This window comes from Megascapheus bottae, chromosome 25 (genome assembly GCF_031878675.1).
Source record: "Megascapheus bottae isolate mThoBot1 chromosome 25, mThoBot2.hap1, whole genome shotgun sequence".
NCBI classification, from domain to species: domain Eukaryota; kingdom Metazoa; phylum Chordata; class Mammalia; order Rodentia; family Geomyidae; genus Megascapheus; species Megascapheus bottae.
Genome location: NC_143533.1, coordinates 7,995,695 through 8,010,697, shown reverse-complemented (window position 1 = coordinate 8,010,697; position 15,003 = coordinate 7,995,695). Strand labels below are relative to the sequence as shown.

The window sequence follows — 15,003 nt, the reverse complement described above, 5'->3', positions numbered from 1 at the left end:
TCTCCTGCTCTTTACTTCACCACTTTTTTTTTTTATTTTCTTTCTGTAATTATATTCAGTAAATTACTGTTATCCAAATTGTGCCTGGGAAAGAGAGACAAGAGTGAGAGAGAAAACTTCTAAACGATGGGAAGGAGGCTGCCTAAGAAAACAGGGGGTTCCCAAGCCAGGGGGAATTAAAAAGTTAGTCTTCCTCCCCCCCCAGCCCACCCCACATTGCTTGGCCTAGCATTATCCTTTGAAATGAGATCGATTTCAAGTTGAGCCCCCACCCCACCCCCTCCCGGCCCCATCGCGGGCCCCTGGGCCTGTCTGCCCGTCCTGGAGGTGAGGAAGGGGTGATAATGTGCAGGGCGCCTCTTGCTGGCGCCAGCCGGCCCCGCTGTTTATCTGGCTGCCGGGAGAATCTGGGCAATTAGGCTCAGCCGGCCTTAAAGTGCCAGGAGCTCCTTTTCTGCTCTCCCATCCTGGGGCTTAGAGTTGAACATCTAGCTGGGGATGGTGGTGGGGGGGAAGGGATAGGGGAGAGAAGGGGAGGGGAGGCCCCACCTCAGCCCACTGCTACCCCTTAGGATGAGGCGGGAGGGGCTGTAAAAGCTCAGGAAAGCTGTGAATCCTTTTCCCCTAGCAAGATACTAGGGGTGCCCAAATTGAAATGGTACCCGGTCCTGGCTTAGAATGTAGGTCTAGATCTCAGAGAGCTAACTACCCCGTGAGGGTTGACCAGAGGGCTGCTAGCCAGGCTTCTGAAGGAAGTCCACACCTAAAGTCTGGAGTTTCAGATCTCTCTTTCTCTGTATGTCTCTCCTCCTTCCCCTTCCTCTCCCCCTCCCCCCCAGGCTTGAGGATCTTGCTACCATTTAGAGCACATGAATTATTCTTTTGAAAAGCAGCACAACTCTTTACAAAGTACACTGGGATATCTTCTGAGAGGATACTAGAAGCAAGCCCTCCCCCCCCAAGTTTCTCTTCTGCCTCTTTGTCTCATCCTTACCTGAGTCAATTGTACTAGGAGTTCATGTCAAATGTAGAGAGCCCTGGGCTATGGGAAGCAGTTAAGAGTTACCCACTCAGATGACGGGGAGTTTGGTTTAGTGGTAGAGTGCTTGCGTAGCATGCACAAAGTCCTGGGTTTGATTCTTTGCTACTACATACACAGAAAAGGGTAGAGTGCTAGTCCCAAGAAAGCTCAGGGCCAGTGCCTGGACCAGTACCCCCCCCCCCCCAAAAAAAAAAGAGTAAAGTATCCACACATGCTACTATCACATAGATGAATATTGAGGGCATCATGCCAAATGAAAGAAGCCTTAGGGTTTGGCAGTTGGGGTATAGGAAGTGAAAAGGCAGAAGTGACACTGGCTCAACCTTAAGCTGAAGAGCTCAGGGATGGCACCCATGCCTAGAGTTCAATCCCCATGACTGACACACACACACACATACACACACGGAAGTAAAAGGGTGAATCTTGTCTGTGAATTATATATCAATATTTTACACATGGATGAGCAGGCATTTGTTTTTAATTCGCTTTGTCCTTGGTTGAGTCAAAGTAGAATATTACATCCGCTGCTGTCCTCTTGCGTGGCTTTGGGTGGGTGCTTTACCTGGCTGGGGTTTGATGAGCCCTTGTCATGGGGTAAAGGCCTTTGTATCTTCCACTTGCCTGGAGTGGTTTTGTGATTAGGTAAAGTTTCCTCCCCAAACCTAGGGTGCCCTTCCTTTAATTTTTTTTTTTTTGACAGTCCTGGGGCTTGAACTCAGGGCCTGGGGACTGTCCTTGGACACTTTTTGCTCAAGGTTAGCACTCTGCCACATGAGCTACAGTGCCACTCCTGGCATCTCCATGTCTGGCTTTTTGGTGGTTAACTGAAGGTCAGAGTTTCAGACTTTTCTGTCCCAGTTGGCTTTGATCTGCTATCTTCAGATCTCAGCCTCCTGAGAAGCTGGAATTCCAGGCATGAATCACCAATTAGTTGCCTGGCCAGCTTTTGGGTTGCCAGTAAAGTCTTTGTAAAGAGGTGCTGGGACCTGGTGGCAGTGGCTTGATTTCTGCTTCCACCTTCATGGAAGCTGAGGTTCTCTCCCCAGTTGTGGGGCATGGACTCTGAGCCTGGGCACTGTCCCTGCGCTCTTCAGCTCAAAGCTAGTGCTCTACCACTTTAAGCCATAGCACCATTTCCGGTTTTCTGGTGGTTTGTTGGAGCCAAGAGTCTCACATCTCACAGACTTTAGTTCCTGGGTTGGCTTTGAACTGTGATCCTCAGATCTTAGTCTCTTGACTAAGTGAGTCACCAGTTCCTGGCTGCAGCTGAATTATTATTATTATTTATTATTGTTGTTATTATTATTATTATCATCCCTCCCTCTCTCTGCCAGCCCTGGGACTTGAACTTGAGCTTTCTCAAGGCCAGTACTCTACCCCTTGAGCCTCAGTACCACTTCTTGCTTCTAGGAATGGGCTTTGTACATTCTAGGCAAGCACTCTCCCACTAGTCCAAATTCCAGCCCAGCTTATTTTCTTGTTCAAAGCTGGTGCTCTTATCATTTGAGCCACAGCTCTACTTTAAAAAAATTTTTTTTTGTGGTTGCTTGAAGAGTCTTGTGGATTTTTCCCATTTGTGCTGGCTTTGAACTGTGATCTTCAGATCTCAGTCTCCTGAGTAGCTATGATTACTGCCCTTGAACCTTGTTTGAGGTCCCCTGTGGGTCTTTGTCACTGAGGTCTTGTCTCTTATACGTTTACCCTTCCCCCAACCATTATTACTATCCACCAACAAGAAGGGGGATACCTTGCTGGGGATACCTTGCCAGTGTTCTGAGCTCTGACATAAGGATTCCTCAGTCTCATTAAGTAGATTGCTGGATTGCCAGGGTAGAGCAAGTCCGTTTCCTCATCTGTAAAATGTGGTCAGAATGCCATCTAATTTTTCTTTTCAAGAAAGTGTTAACTACAGCTGGGCATCCTCGCTACTCAGGAGGCTGAGATCTCACAGATCCAAAGCCAGCCTGGACATGAAAGTCTGTGAGACTCTTATCTCCAGTTAACCACCAGAAAACTAGAAGTGGTGCTGTAGCTCAAGCTATTCAAGTAGCTAGAATTCCAGGCAGGAGTCACTGGCGCCAGGCTTAGAAGTCATATTCTGATCGGAAAGGCCAGGCTCGGAGAGGAGAAGCCTCTTATGGAGGACAACAAATGTTCTTACAACTAATTGTGCCTTATTATAATTGCAAAAATACTCATTACCCCTTGTGTCATTCCTGATACCTGCCTAATAATAGTTATTACCACTTTATTACCACAGACGGAGTTTGCTTTAACTTGCAACTTGATGGTGTTTAGTTTCATTTATGGAAAATGAAGGGTCATTTCATTCATGCAAATTGTTACTTAGTTTAGCAAATTGTTGCTTCCCATAAAGCAAGAGCCTAAGAAATTCTTCTGAAGGCAAAGTATATGTTTTTAAAGGAGGAGTATTTTAGGCAAATGAAAAAAACTCATAGGAAAAACACCAGAGACAGACAGTAAGGAATCTCAAATGCTGGGTGTGGGACAGGGCCCCACCCCACCTTTATTTCCAGTTGAAAGTAGGAAGCTAGATGTGGTTCATTTAGGGCTCCTTATCAAGATGCCTGAGCTGAGCCAGGTGCCAGTGACTCATGCCTATAATCCTAGCTACTAAGAAGGCTGAGATCTGAGGATCGTGATTCAGGGATTGTGGTTCCCTGTGGCACTCCAGAAGTGGAGGTGTGGCTCAAATGGTAGAGCTTAATAATTAAGACAGTAAGTGCCTATGTCCTGAGTTCAAGCCGCAGCACAGCACCACAAAAGATACCTGAGCTGGGTTTGGATTTCAAGGACCTATCCCCTATCCCAGGAATGTTAGTATGGTAAATAAAATTTTCCCCCGTGTTCACCTTCAGCTCTGATCAGGCCTGCCAAATTTGGTGAATAAAATGTAGAAAGGCCCAGTTAAACTTAATTTCATGTGGACAGCATAATCTAGTGTAAGTATTTCCCATCCACTCTCCAGGGCTATACTTACATTACAAAAGCGTGTTTACCCCACATTCAAATTGAAAGGCTCCTGCTAGAGTGGATAGGTCTTAGGCCTGACTCCTTCCCCCCATCTCCCCCCCCACCCCTGGCTCTCTTGTTATGATAATAATAGGTTCTCTTTGTAAAGATGTTTTTCCTCTGGTGCCTGAGCTGTGCTAAGCATTTTACCTACATTATCTTCTTTTTCTTCTTGATAAAGCTGGGAGGTCTGTGATTATCCAGCTCCATTTTGGGTAACCTTGCCTGAGCTCACATCACCAGAGGAGGCAGTGTTGGGGTTGAGCACCCCAAGGCCTGTGGATGGGAGAGGTTAGAGAGCTTCCAGAGACCTCAGGTCAATATTTCAGGGAAGCAGTATTAAAAGCACACAGAACCCCAGGGGTACAGTCCCCTTTACCCAACAGTGACCGTTTATCTTCTGTCTCCTAGAATCACCGCCACCCCCATACTCTCGGCTGTCTCCTCGGGACGAGTACAAGCCACTGGGTAAGTGTACCCCCCCAACACACGCGCACACACACACACACACACACACACACACACACACACACACACACATTCTGGGCTTAAAAGCCCTGATGCTTTGAAATGGGGCATTTTTTTTTTTTTAACAAACATTCCCAGGATTGGGCTAAAGCAGAGCTCATAGTTATATCTTGAAATTCCTGCTTCCATCATTAACCTCCATGTGACCTTTAACCAAAGGCTTGTCAAAGAAGAATGGGTTAGAGGTGGGCTGGAATTCTTGGGATTTCTCTTTGCCTCTTGCCCTCCCTAGCCTTATACTCTTAAAGAGAAGGGGGAGGGAGAGCGGAGGGGGAGGGGGAGAGAATGTTGGTATTGAGGGCTTGAACTAAAGTTCTTTCAGTGTCCCTTGGCTTTTTCTGCTCAAGGCTGGCACTCTACCACTTGAGCCATGCCTCTGCTTCTAAATTTTGCTAGTTAGTTGAATTTTTTTCTGCCTGGGCTGACTTTGAACTGGAGTCCTTCCAGCTCAGCCTCCTGAGAAACTAGGATTGCAGGTGTGAGTCTCTAGCATTGGCTTCTAAGTGTGTTTTGTTTGTCAGTCCTGGAGATTGAACTCGGGGCCTGGGCACTGTCCTTGGACACTTTTTGCTCAAGGCTTGCACTCTGCCACAGCACCACTAACTGGCTTTTTCAATGTATGTGGTACTGAGGAATCGAACCCAGGGCTTTGTGTGTGCTAGGAGAGCACTCTACCACTAGGTTATACTCCATGTCCTCTAAGTGTGTTTTAATTGTGAGTAACACACCTACTGGGCAACATATTTTTGGTGTATGTTGTGTCCCCATCATCTGTCTTCCTCCCTCTTTAAGTCAAGATGTTTACCTGGGCAGAAGTCAAAGTTGGGGCAGGTAGGGCCCCACTTAGGTCTGTCCTGTCTGCTAGAGGAGCTTAGTGGTCTGGCAATATCTTTTCAAACATCATTCCAAACAAGCCTAATTCAGAGGCAAGCCTTGTGTCCTGTGGAAGCTTGAAGCTCAGAGATTCTGAGGCCTGTGCACCGAGGTTCTTCTGTCTGTGGTGCTATGATTCCAATGCCAATCAGTGCCTGGGCAGTGGTGGAGCCTGTGGGGGCCTGGCAGAGGGTCCAGGTGGCCTTAGAAGCCCCCGGAGAGTTGTATACAATGGCTCGTCCTTGTAACTAGCTACTCAGGAGACTGAGATCCCAGGATTGGGTTCAAAAACCAGCTTGGTGTTCTGAGACTTCAACGTTCAATTAACTACTGAAAAGTGGGAAGTAGAGGTGTGGTTCAAGTGGTAGAACACTAGTCTTGAGAGAACAGCCAAGTGAGAATGCAGAGAGCCTGAGTGCCAGCACCAAAAAAATCAATCAATAAATCAATAAAGTCCTTGGAGAGTGACTGTGACCAGAGCAGTTTATGCCGGCTTCCAAAGTCAGATGGTGTGTCATTGACTCCATTCCTGAGAAGGCCAGGGCCTGGATGCCAGTGTTAGTAAAAGGATTCTCCCAACCACTGTATCGGTGGCTCACACCTACAATCCTAGCTACTCAAGAGGCTGAGATCTGAGGATCACAGCTCAGAGCCAGCCTAGGTAGGAAAGTCTGTGAAACTCTTTATTGCCAATGAACTGCCAGAAAACCAAAAGTGATGCTGTGGACACAAAATGGTAGAGCACTCTCCTTGAGCAAGAGAGCTCAAGGACAGCTCCTAGGCCCAGAGGTCAAACTTCAAGTTTCACGACTGACCAAAACAACAACAACAACAACAACAACAAAACAGTGGGGGGGGGGGCGGGGAGGTGGGGGGAATTCTCCCAAGAAGGTACACACCATCTCTTAGGACTCTTGGGGACCCTTGACCCTCACCCCAGGCTTCATGAGATCAGAAGTGGTCATTTTGACCCCCCACAGGGAAAGTGGAGGCTATGAATCAGTGATGGTGTCCAGTTCAATGATGACCTGGAAGTAGCTGAGGGAGGGGATGGAAACATCCAGTTAGGGAGCATTTAGACCCAGGTGCTAGGCACCAGACCCCTAGTTCCATTAGAGGAAAAATCCCAGACCCCAACTGTCTAACTAGTTAGACAGTTATTCCCCAGAGACTTATTGGGCCCTGCAAAAGAACCCTTTGTAATGGACAGGTTATTCTCCCTCCAGATGGGGCAACTGAGGCTCAGAAGGAGGAAGTGACTCACTGGTGATCTTGGAACTCAGCTACCTGTTTAAACATGGCTGAGGAGCTACTGCTATTTTTTTTTTTTCCTTCTTTCAAGCCTGTACTGGGGCTTGAACTTAGGACCTCAATTTTTGGCTTTCTCAGTCAAGGCTGGCTGGTGCTCTACCATTTGAGTTGTAGTTCCACTTCTGGTTTTCCAACCCAGGCTGGCTTTGAACCATGATTTACAGCTGTTGGTCTCCTGAGTAGGTTGGATCACAGGGATAGGCCACGGGTGTCTAGTTTGGCTTATTTTGTTGTTGGTTATTATTATTATTATTATTATTAGGTATAGGTCCTGGGGCTTGAACTCAAGGTTTGGTTACTGTCCTGATCTCTCACACTTGAACCACATCCACATAGCAGAACTTTTCAGTGATTAATTGGAGCTAAAGAGTCTCACCTACTTTCCTGTCTGGGCTGGCTTTGAACCATCGTCCCTCCAGAGTATAGCTAGGATTATACGTGTGAGCCACCAGTGGGTGCTTACGCTTTTAAAATGGCTTGGGAAAAATTCCATGGAATTCAGGATTCAGTGTCAGAAGTCAAGTTCCAGCCACGGTCTACCTACTTCCTATTATTCTGGCTTCCACCATAAGGCAGCTCAAAGTTGAGTTTTGAGTAGTTGGGACAAGTTGTAGGACTCACAAGGCTAAAGATATTTATTCTCTGGTCATTGATAAGAGAACTGATGCGTCTTTAACTTCCAGGAAAACTGGAGAGTTGAAGGGAATAGAATTATGAAGATAACCTAAACCCTTCATCTAATGGGAAAACTTTTACAACTTACTTGGGGTTGTAGATGTGGCTCCGTTGGAAGAGAACGAGCCAATGAGCTAAAGTGTCAGGTACCAAGTTCGAGTCCTGAAAGAAAAATGAGGTAGATCCCGATCTACTGATTTCTTGGTCCTGAAACCGGTGTTCTACCTTATTATACTCAGACCCTATTTGCAAGCACTTGGGTAGTCTGGCAGTTGGGAAAGTCCCTGAACTGCCTTAGGTAAAGACCTCTTCAGATTTAGTCTAGCTGCCATGATTCGGATGTAACAAGCCGCTGTTTTGCCTCCCTGCTAGATGCTTCGAAGTACTCACTCTGTGGCTGTTTTCACTGAGAAAACAGTACTCTATGCTGACTTTGCATTTCCACCTCAAGTGAAAATGGCTGAAACAACAAAAACAAAAACAAAAACCCAGAATCTCTGAGCACTGGGGAATATCAGGTATCAAATGTAAAACCCAGCCTGGTGTTTGTGGCTCACACCTGTAATCTTATTTACTGAGGAGGCTGAGGTCTGAAGATTGGAAGACTTTGCCTGAACAGCGAAGTCTGAGACTCTGATTAACCACCAAAAAGTCATTCCATGGCTCAAGTGGTAGAGCACCAGCCTTGAGCAAAAAAGGCACTGAGGCCCTGAATTTAAGCCCCAGTAATGTCCCCTGTCTCCCCAACAAAACCAAAAAAGACACCAAGGGTTATTTTATTTTTCAAGATTTTCCATGTACCTTTGTTTCCCCTTAATGTTTTCCCTTAGAAGTTAATTTTTTGTGTGTGCCCTGACAAACAGTTCCAAGTTGCTTTCTTTTTCTTCTTCTTTTTTAAAAAATATTTTCTTCTACTTGTATTGTTACTTTTTCATAAACAAAAAGTCAGTTCACTTCTAAGCCTCTGTGATCATGAGATTAAAAAAAAAAAGAAAAAAAATCAAAATAAAACCCAGAATATCCAGTCGGCATCTGGCAAGTAAAAAACCAAAGAGAGAGAGAGAAAGAGAAAAAAACAAAACAAAAAAAACCCAGGCCAAATTGGTTACAATTTCATCTTTCTGTTCCCCAAACCATGTGGTAAAAGTAAAAAAATCCTGCAAGATGGAGTAGAATTCTCACTAGCTGGAGGGGGCCTGGGCTAACAAATGGCCCTGGTCCTGTTCTAAGATTCTGCAGTCCTTTGTGACTGTTCTGGGCCAGGTGGGCTCAGCTAATGCCAGATATGGATTGTGCTGGGCCAAGCAAGAGAGGAAAAGTCCTGGGTACACATGTCTGTCACCTCCTGGACAGACCTGTCCACCAGGAAACAGCACAGTTTTTCTCCTAACAGAGGCACAGACAGACCAGGAAAAAGTTCCCGAAGTCAGCGAGCAGCTTGTCAAAGGTAGAAGAGACAAATATGTCAAAGAATTTTGATTCCAGGGGCCAGGAACATGGCCTAGTGGTAGAGGGCTTGCCTGCCATGCATGAAGACCTGGGTTCGATTCCTTAGCACCCCACATACATAGAAAAAGCCAGGAGTGGTGCTGTGGCTCAAGTGGTAGAGTGCTAGCCTTGAGAAAGCCCAGGAACAGTGCCCAGGTCCTGTGTTCAAGCCCCAAGACGGGCACCAATAAAAAATAAATAAATAAACAAATAAATTTAAAACAAAAAATAAAGCATTTTTATTCCAGTCCTCACTACTCAGGAGACTTGAATAAGGATTACAGTTCAAAGCCAACCCAGGCAGGAAAATCCATTAGATTCTTTTCTCTAGTTAATCACCTAAAAGCTGGAAGTGGAATTGTGGCTCAAGTGGTAAAGTGCCAGCACTGGGCAAAAATGCTAAGGGACATCGCCCAAGCTATGGCATAAAAAGGAAGAAAAAGGAAAGAAAGAAGAAAGAATTTCCTTTCCTGTCTCCCTGTGCTGCACACAGGGCAAAATAAATCTACTCACCATGTAAAATTCTCCCACTTTTATGTATATACCTTTTAACTCAAGGCCTTCCTCCACAAACAACTTTCCTGTTGAGACTGGCTTTGAACCTTGATCCCCAGATTTCACCCTCCTGAGTAGATAGGATTCCAGGTCTGACTTCTTAGACCTCTTTTATTTATTTATCTTTGGTCAGTTGTTGGGTTTGAACTCTGGGCCTGGGCACTGTCCCTGAGCTCTTCAGCTCAAGGTCACTTTCAGTTTTCTGGTGGGCCACTGGAAATAAGAATCTCAGGGACTTTTGTGCCCAGGATTGGCTTTGAACTGTGATCCACAGATCTCAGCCTCCTGAGTAGCTAGGATTACAGGCGTGAGCCACTCACACTCAGCTTTTTAGACCTGTTTTTAATAACCAGTCCAGACATAGAAAGCTACTCTCAGCACTGGTTGGGATGTTAGAGACTGAGGGAAAGAAGGTGAGGGGAAAAAGAAAAAAAAAAAAACAAGTTCATCTGGGCAAATGCTTGAGCCCTTAATTAGAGGGGTGTAGAGTAGAAAGGGTGAAGATGGCTGTGCTTGTGAAAAGTTTCCCAGCTCCAGTAGGAGAAGGAAGCAAGCAAGGAAGGAAGGAAGCAAGAAAGAACAACTTCAAGAATTTTAATGGTTGTAATTAAGTACAGCAACTATGAATTGTTTAGGAGCTTAATTTAACCTTACCCGACAAGGCTCCAAGTTACTACATGCTCCGTCCCCTGAGCTTAGGTTATTTTTAAGGTGAGCCATTGAAATGTTTCCAGCTGCCAGCGTAGCTAGCTGCAGTCACTATCTTCCAGAAGAGTAAGGGGCATGCAGCTCTCCGTGTGTGCACACATGCACACGCCCCTACCCCCAGATGTAGAAGCCAGGCCCTCAACTCACTTCTCTCTCTTCTACCAACAGATCTGTCCGATTCCACATTGTCTTACACTGAAACGGAGGTCAACAATTCCCTCATTACTGCTCCAGGTGAATTCTCAGGTTGGTAATTTTTATTTTTATTTTTTTAGTTCTCTTTATATGTTGCTATGGGTTGACTGAGTCACAGGGACTGGGACTGGAATTGCTTTGCTCTCCTTTCTCCCTTTGCTGGTTCTTCTTTGACCTGTGGATTCCCATTGTTCTGGGGGTGAAGAGCCATCTGTGTAGCCAAGGGTAGTGGCTACATTTTGTAACCCCAGCATTTGAGAGGCAGAGGCAGGAAGATCTAGGAGCTCAATGTCTGCCTGAGTAGGAGTCTGAACTTTCTTCCCCAGCTGGGCTGGCTTGGAACCACAATTCTCAGATCTCAGCCTCCCGATTACCTAGGATTATAGATGTGAGCCACCAGCACTCAGCAAGCGTGTGGCAGTTTCAGAGATGGGAAGACTGGAAGAAGCCAAGGCAGGCTGGGAACCACGTAGGTCCAGCCCCCTGGTGCCCACAAACTCTCAGCTGCGGAGGCCGTGTCCTTCTCTTTTGTATTTGGATATAATCTTTCCTCTCCAAGACTGGCCAAAGATGCTATGAACAGGGCCATCCTTTGATCTATTTCTGTACCTGCAGGGGTAGAAAAGCCACAAAGGACTTGGAAGCAAGGAGTGTATAAAGATGTTCTCAAATGGATGATTCTGCTAACCTCGCAGTAGGTTTGATTTAGATGGGGTTTATTAGCAGTGGCTGTCTGGACAGGACAGGTGACTCTCTGCTCTGAAATTTTCTTTCTACCTGTTGTTAATGATGGAATTGTGTGTGTGTGTGTGTGTGTGTGTGTGTGTGTGTGTGTGTGTGTGTGTGTGAGAGAGAGAGAGAGAGAGAGAGAGAGAGAGAGAGAGAGAGAGAGAGAGAGAGAGACAGACAGACAGACAGACAGATAGACAGGCAGAGGCAGAGACAGAGAGAGACAGACAGAAGTGTTAGAGCACCTGCTGGAGGCTCCTCCCCCATCTGGTTGGTAGGAGAGAGCGCCCCCTGGAGGTCTGGAGGCCTGAAAATTATCCAGTGGACTATTTGGTGTGGCTGCTTTGTGGACTCAGGGGGCCTGTGTTGAGATTTGTGTTCACATATCTTAGAAAGGGGCCTTTGGTGCTAGACAATAAAGAGGTGGTCATTGTTCTTGGTTGTGTGGCTATGTAGAGAGCGACAGAGAGAGAAGAGACACAGAGACAGAGAGAGACAGAGATTTCCAATGTCTTGGAATGCTGAAAGATTTGGGGGAAGGTTTTAGGATCTGTCATGGTAACAGGGTTGACTGAGGTGTTGTGTATGCGTGTGTGCTAGTACAAAGGGTTGGACTCAGGGCTTTGTGCTCTTTCTCAGCTTTTTTCCTTCTTGAGTCACACTTCCATTTCCAGCACTTTGCTGCTTGATTGGAGGTAAGAGTCTTGCTTTTGTCTGCCTGGGCTGGCTCTCAGGCCCCAGCTTCTCCAGTTGAGCCCCTAGTCCCCTATTTTGCCTGAGGTCTTGATAGTGGCCTGAGTTCCAGGTGGCTTTACTAGGGAAGCAGAGTGGTCCCCTCTGTCGCCATCCAGGTGTCTTCTAGGTGATGTGTGGCTGTCGCACCAGAAGGCAGAGATGAGAAGACGTGCCCTGAGGGGTGACGGGTGCTGGTGGGTGGCACACATGATTCATCTTGCCAAGGTGGAGTGAAGATTGACTAGCAGTCAGAAAAATGATGGCCGGACGCAGGGTTGGGTCTAGCCAGGGCATTTGATGTTCAAGGGCAATCTATCCTGGTAATGGTGCTTATGGGGACAGTGGCTGACCTGTGTGGAACTGTACACATGCCTGGCATCTTCATGAGTGCCAGTCGTCTTCCGTGTCACTGATTCTCTACTGTGAGACAGGTGTGATGCTTCTGGGGAGGAAACCGAGGTGTATGGATGAACTCACTGCTTTCATTTCCAGATTGTGAATGGCGACATGGTTTGTAAGCCTTAGCCAGGGTTTCTGTCCCCTCTCCTCAGTCAGACCCTGATGTTGAACTGCAGTCAAAAGGAGCCAGAGGAGCCAGGTACTGGTGGCTCACACCGGTAATCCTAGCTACTCAGAAGGCTGAGATCTGAGGATCACAAAAAAGCTTGATAGGTCCAGTGGACTCCTCTCATGTCTGCAATGGGAACACATGCAAAGCTGCCTGACAAGCTGCCTGGACAAGGCTAGTCCTTCCGGGGGCCTTGGTTGTAAGTGGGAATGTCTCAGTTGTTCAACATACTGGCTTCCTTGTAGTGTCATCCGTGAGACCACACCCCTCTGTTTCCAGAGGGAATTCCATACCTGGTATCTCCTCTACTTCACACACACACACACACACACACACACGCATACGCACACGCACACGCACACACCCGCCACGGCCAGGCAGGATAAGGCACAGATCCTGAGAGATACCCGGAGACCAGGCACATAGCCAGCACCAAGTAGTGTCCGGGTGGGTTCAGATACCCTTTGGGTCAGGTACCATTCTTTTTTTTTTGCCAGTCTTGGGCTTGAGCTCAGGGCCTGAGCACTGTCCTTGGATTTTCTCAAGGTTAAAGCTCCACCACTTAAGCCTTGGCACCACTTCGGCTTTTTTCTGTATATGTGGTACCAAGGAATTGAACCCGGGTCTTCGTGCGTGCTAGGCAAGCACTCAACTACTAGGCTAAACTCCCAGCCCCTCATTGTTGTTTATGTGTCAGTATTGGGGCTTGAACTCAGGACCTACCTCATGTTCTTGCTTGACTTTTTATCATTTGAGCCACCGCTTCACTTCTGGCTTTTTGGTGGTAAATTGGAGATAAGAGGCTCATATTTTTCTGCCTTGGTTGGTTTTAAACTGTGATCCTGAGATCTTAGCCTCCTGAGTAGCTACTTAGGGTTAAAAAGGTGGCTTTTAGCTGTGGTTCACACAGCCTGCTGGTGTGATTAGGCTACCAAACCTACACCAGGCTCGTGGGCCAGGCCTTTTGGCTTCCTCCGAGTTTGAGGAACAGGGTGTTTAGCTTCTGTCTTCAAATGGCATTTGCTGCTCAAGCGCTCTGCTCGAGCGTTTTGGCTCAAGGCTAGCTAGCGTACTACCCACTTTGAGTCAAAGCTCCACTTCCGGTTTTCTGGTGGTTTCTTGAGATCCTCAGACCTCAGCCTGCTGAGTAGCTAGGATTTCAGGCCTGAGTCACCAGTGCCTGGCTTCTTCAGCTATTCTTGCCAGCATCTGAACCTTGGGAAGGAGATGAGAGAGCTGAGCATTCCTGTAACTTCCTAGCTTCTCTTTTCATTGTTTCCTAAAGCACACTGGGACAAAGACTTGCCAGAAAGGACCACTGTCCTGTATTCTAAGACTCTGATAGAAGTTCTCTATCAGGTGATTTATAGCTTAGATAACCGTGGCTAACGCCTGTAATCTTAACTACTCAGGAAACTAACATTTGAAGAGCCATGAATTCATACTTCTAATTCACCATCAAAAAGCCAGAAGTGGAGCTCAAGTGGTAGAGTGCCAACCTTGAGTGAAAAAGCTCAGGAACAGTGCTCACATCCTGTGTTAAAGACTCAGTCCCAGCATCAAAAGAAAGGCAATTTTTATTTGAAATAGAGAAGGGAATGGGGGAAAACGAGATGATTGGGAGGGGTGGGGGGAGGGAAACAGGGATAAAAACAGGAGGGGTATCAATGTGCGAGAAGTAATGCACCTGCTACCTGACGAATGTAACTATAACCCCTCTATACGTTATGCCGACAGTAAAGAAAAAAGAAAGGCAATTTTGAGTTGGGATTTTTAGGATGTCTAGGAATACACTATAGACAGCTAGAAGAAGGAGGCTTGCCGTAGCACTGTGTTTGAAAAGCTGTGACTAGAAAGCAAATAGGGAATGGATGGCAGGTCAGGGGAAAGTGGAGTCAGAAGGCTTCCTTGGTTTGAGAGAATGGGTAAAACAGGGAGATTGTGTCTATTGAGACCAAGGAATCCTGGAATTCCATGTTGGTCCTGAAGGAGTTTGTCTGGCATTCAGCCATCCTTCCGCAGGGGGTCATTGTTGGAATAAATGAATGGATTTTTGTCTGGGACAGAGAGATCCAGAGAGAGTACATACAGATAAAGACAGAAAGATCACACGTAATATTTGATCATCACAGCCAACGCACAGCTGTGTGCCAGGCACGTTCTTGGACAGTAACACCTAGTCATGGAATTGCAAGAACTTTCTTTTAGTGTGTGTGTGTGTGTGTGTGTGTGTGTGTGTGTGTGTGTGTGCGTGCACGCGCGCGCCATGTACTAAGGCTTAAATTCAAGGCCTGGGTGCCATCTCTTAGTTTTGCTCAAGGGTGGTGCTCTACCACTTGAACTACAACTCCATTTCAGGCTTTTTGCTGGCTCATTGCAGATAGAGTCTCAGAAACTTTTCCTGCCCCGCTGGCTTCAAACTTTGGTCCTCAGATCTCCACCTCCTGAATAGCTAGAATTACAGGTGTGAGATTCCAGGGTCCCGTTTGCAGGGATTTCTATTAGACAGATTAAGGGAAGAAGTAATTGAAGCTCAGAGATGTTAAGTAACTTGCTCTTGAGT

General features: G+C 46.6%; 1 protein-coding gene across 1 annotated transcript in view; it reads left to right on the top strand.

Moving 5' to 3' along the window:
* Smad6 (SMAD family member 6) overlaps window positions 1-15,003 on the top strand; it is a 65,835-nt gene that overhangs the window by 4,769 nt on the left and 46,063 nt on the right. Inside the window, exons 2-3 of the mRNA XM_090358143.1 lie at window positions 4,487-4,543; window positions 10,382-10,459. Of these exons, the coding sequence (XP_090214269.1) occupies window positions 4,487-4,543; window positions 10,382-10,459 (135 nt within the window). The remainder of the gene's footprint in view (window positions 1-4,486; window positions 4,544-10,381; window positions 10,460-15,003) is intronic.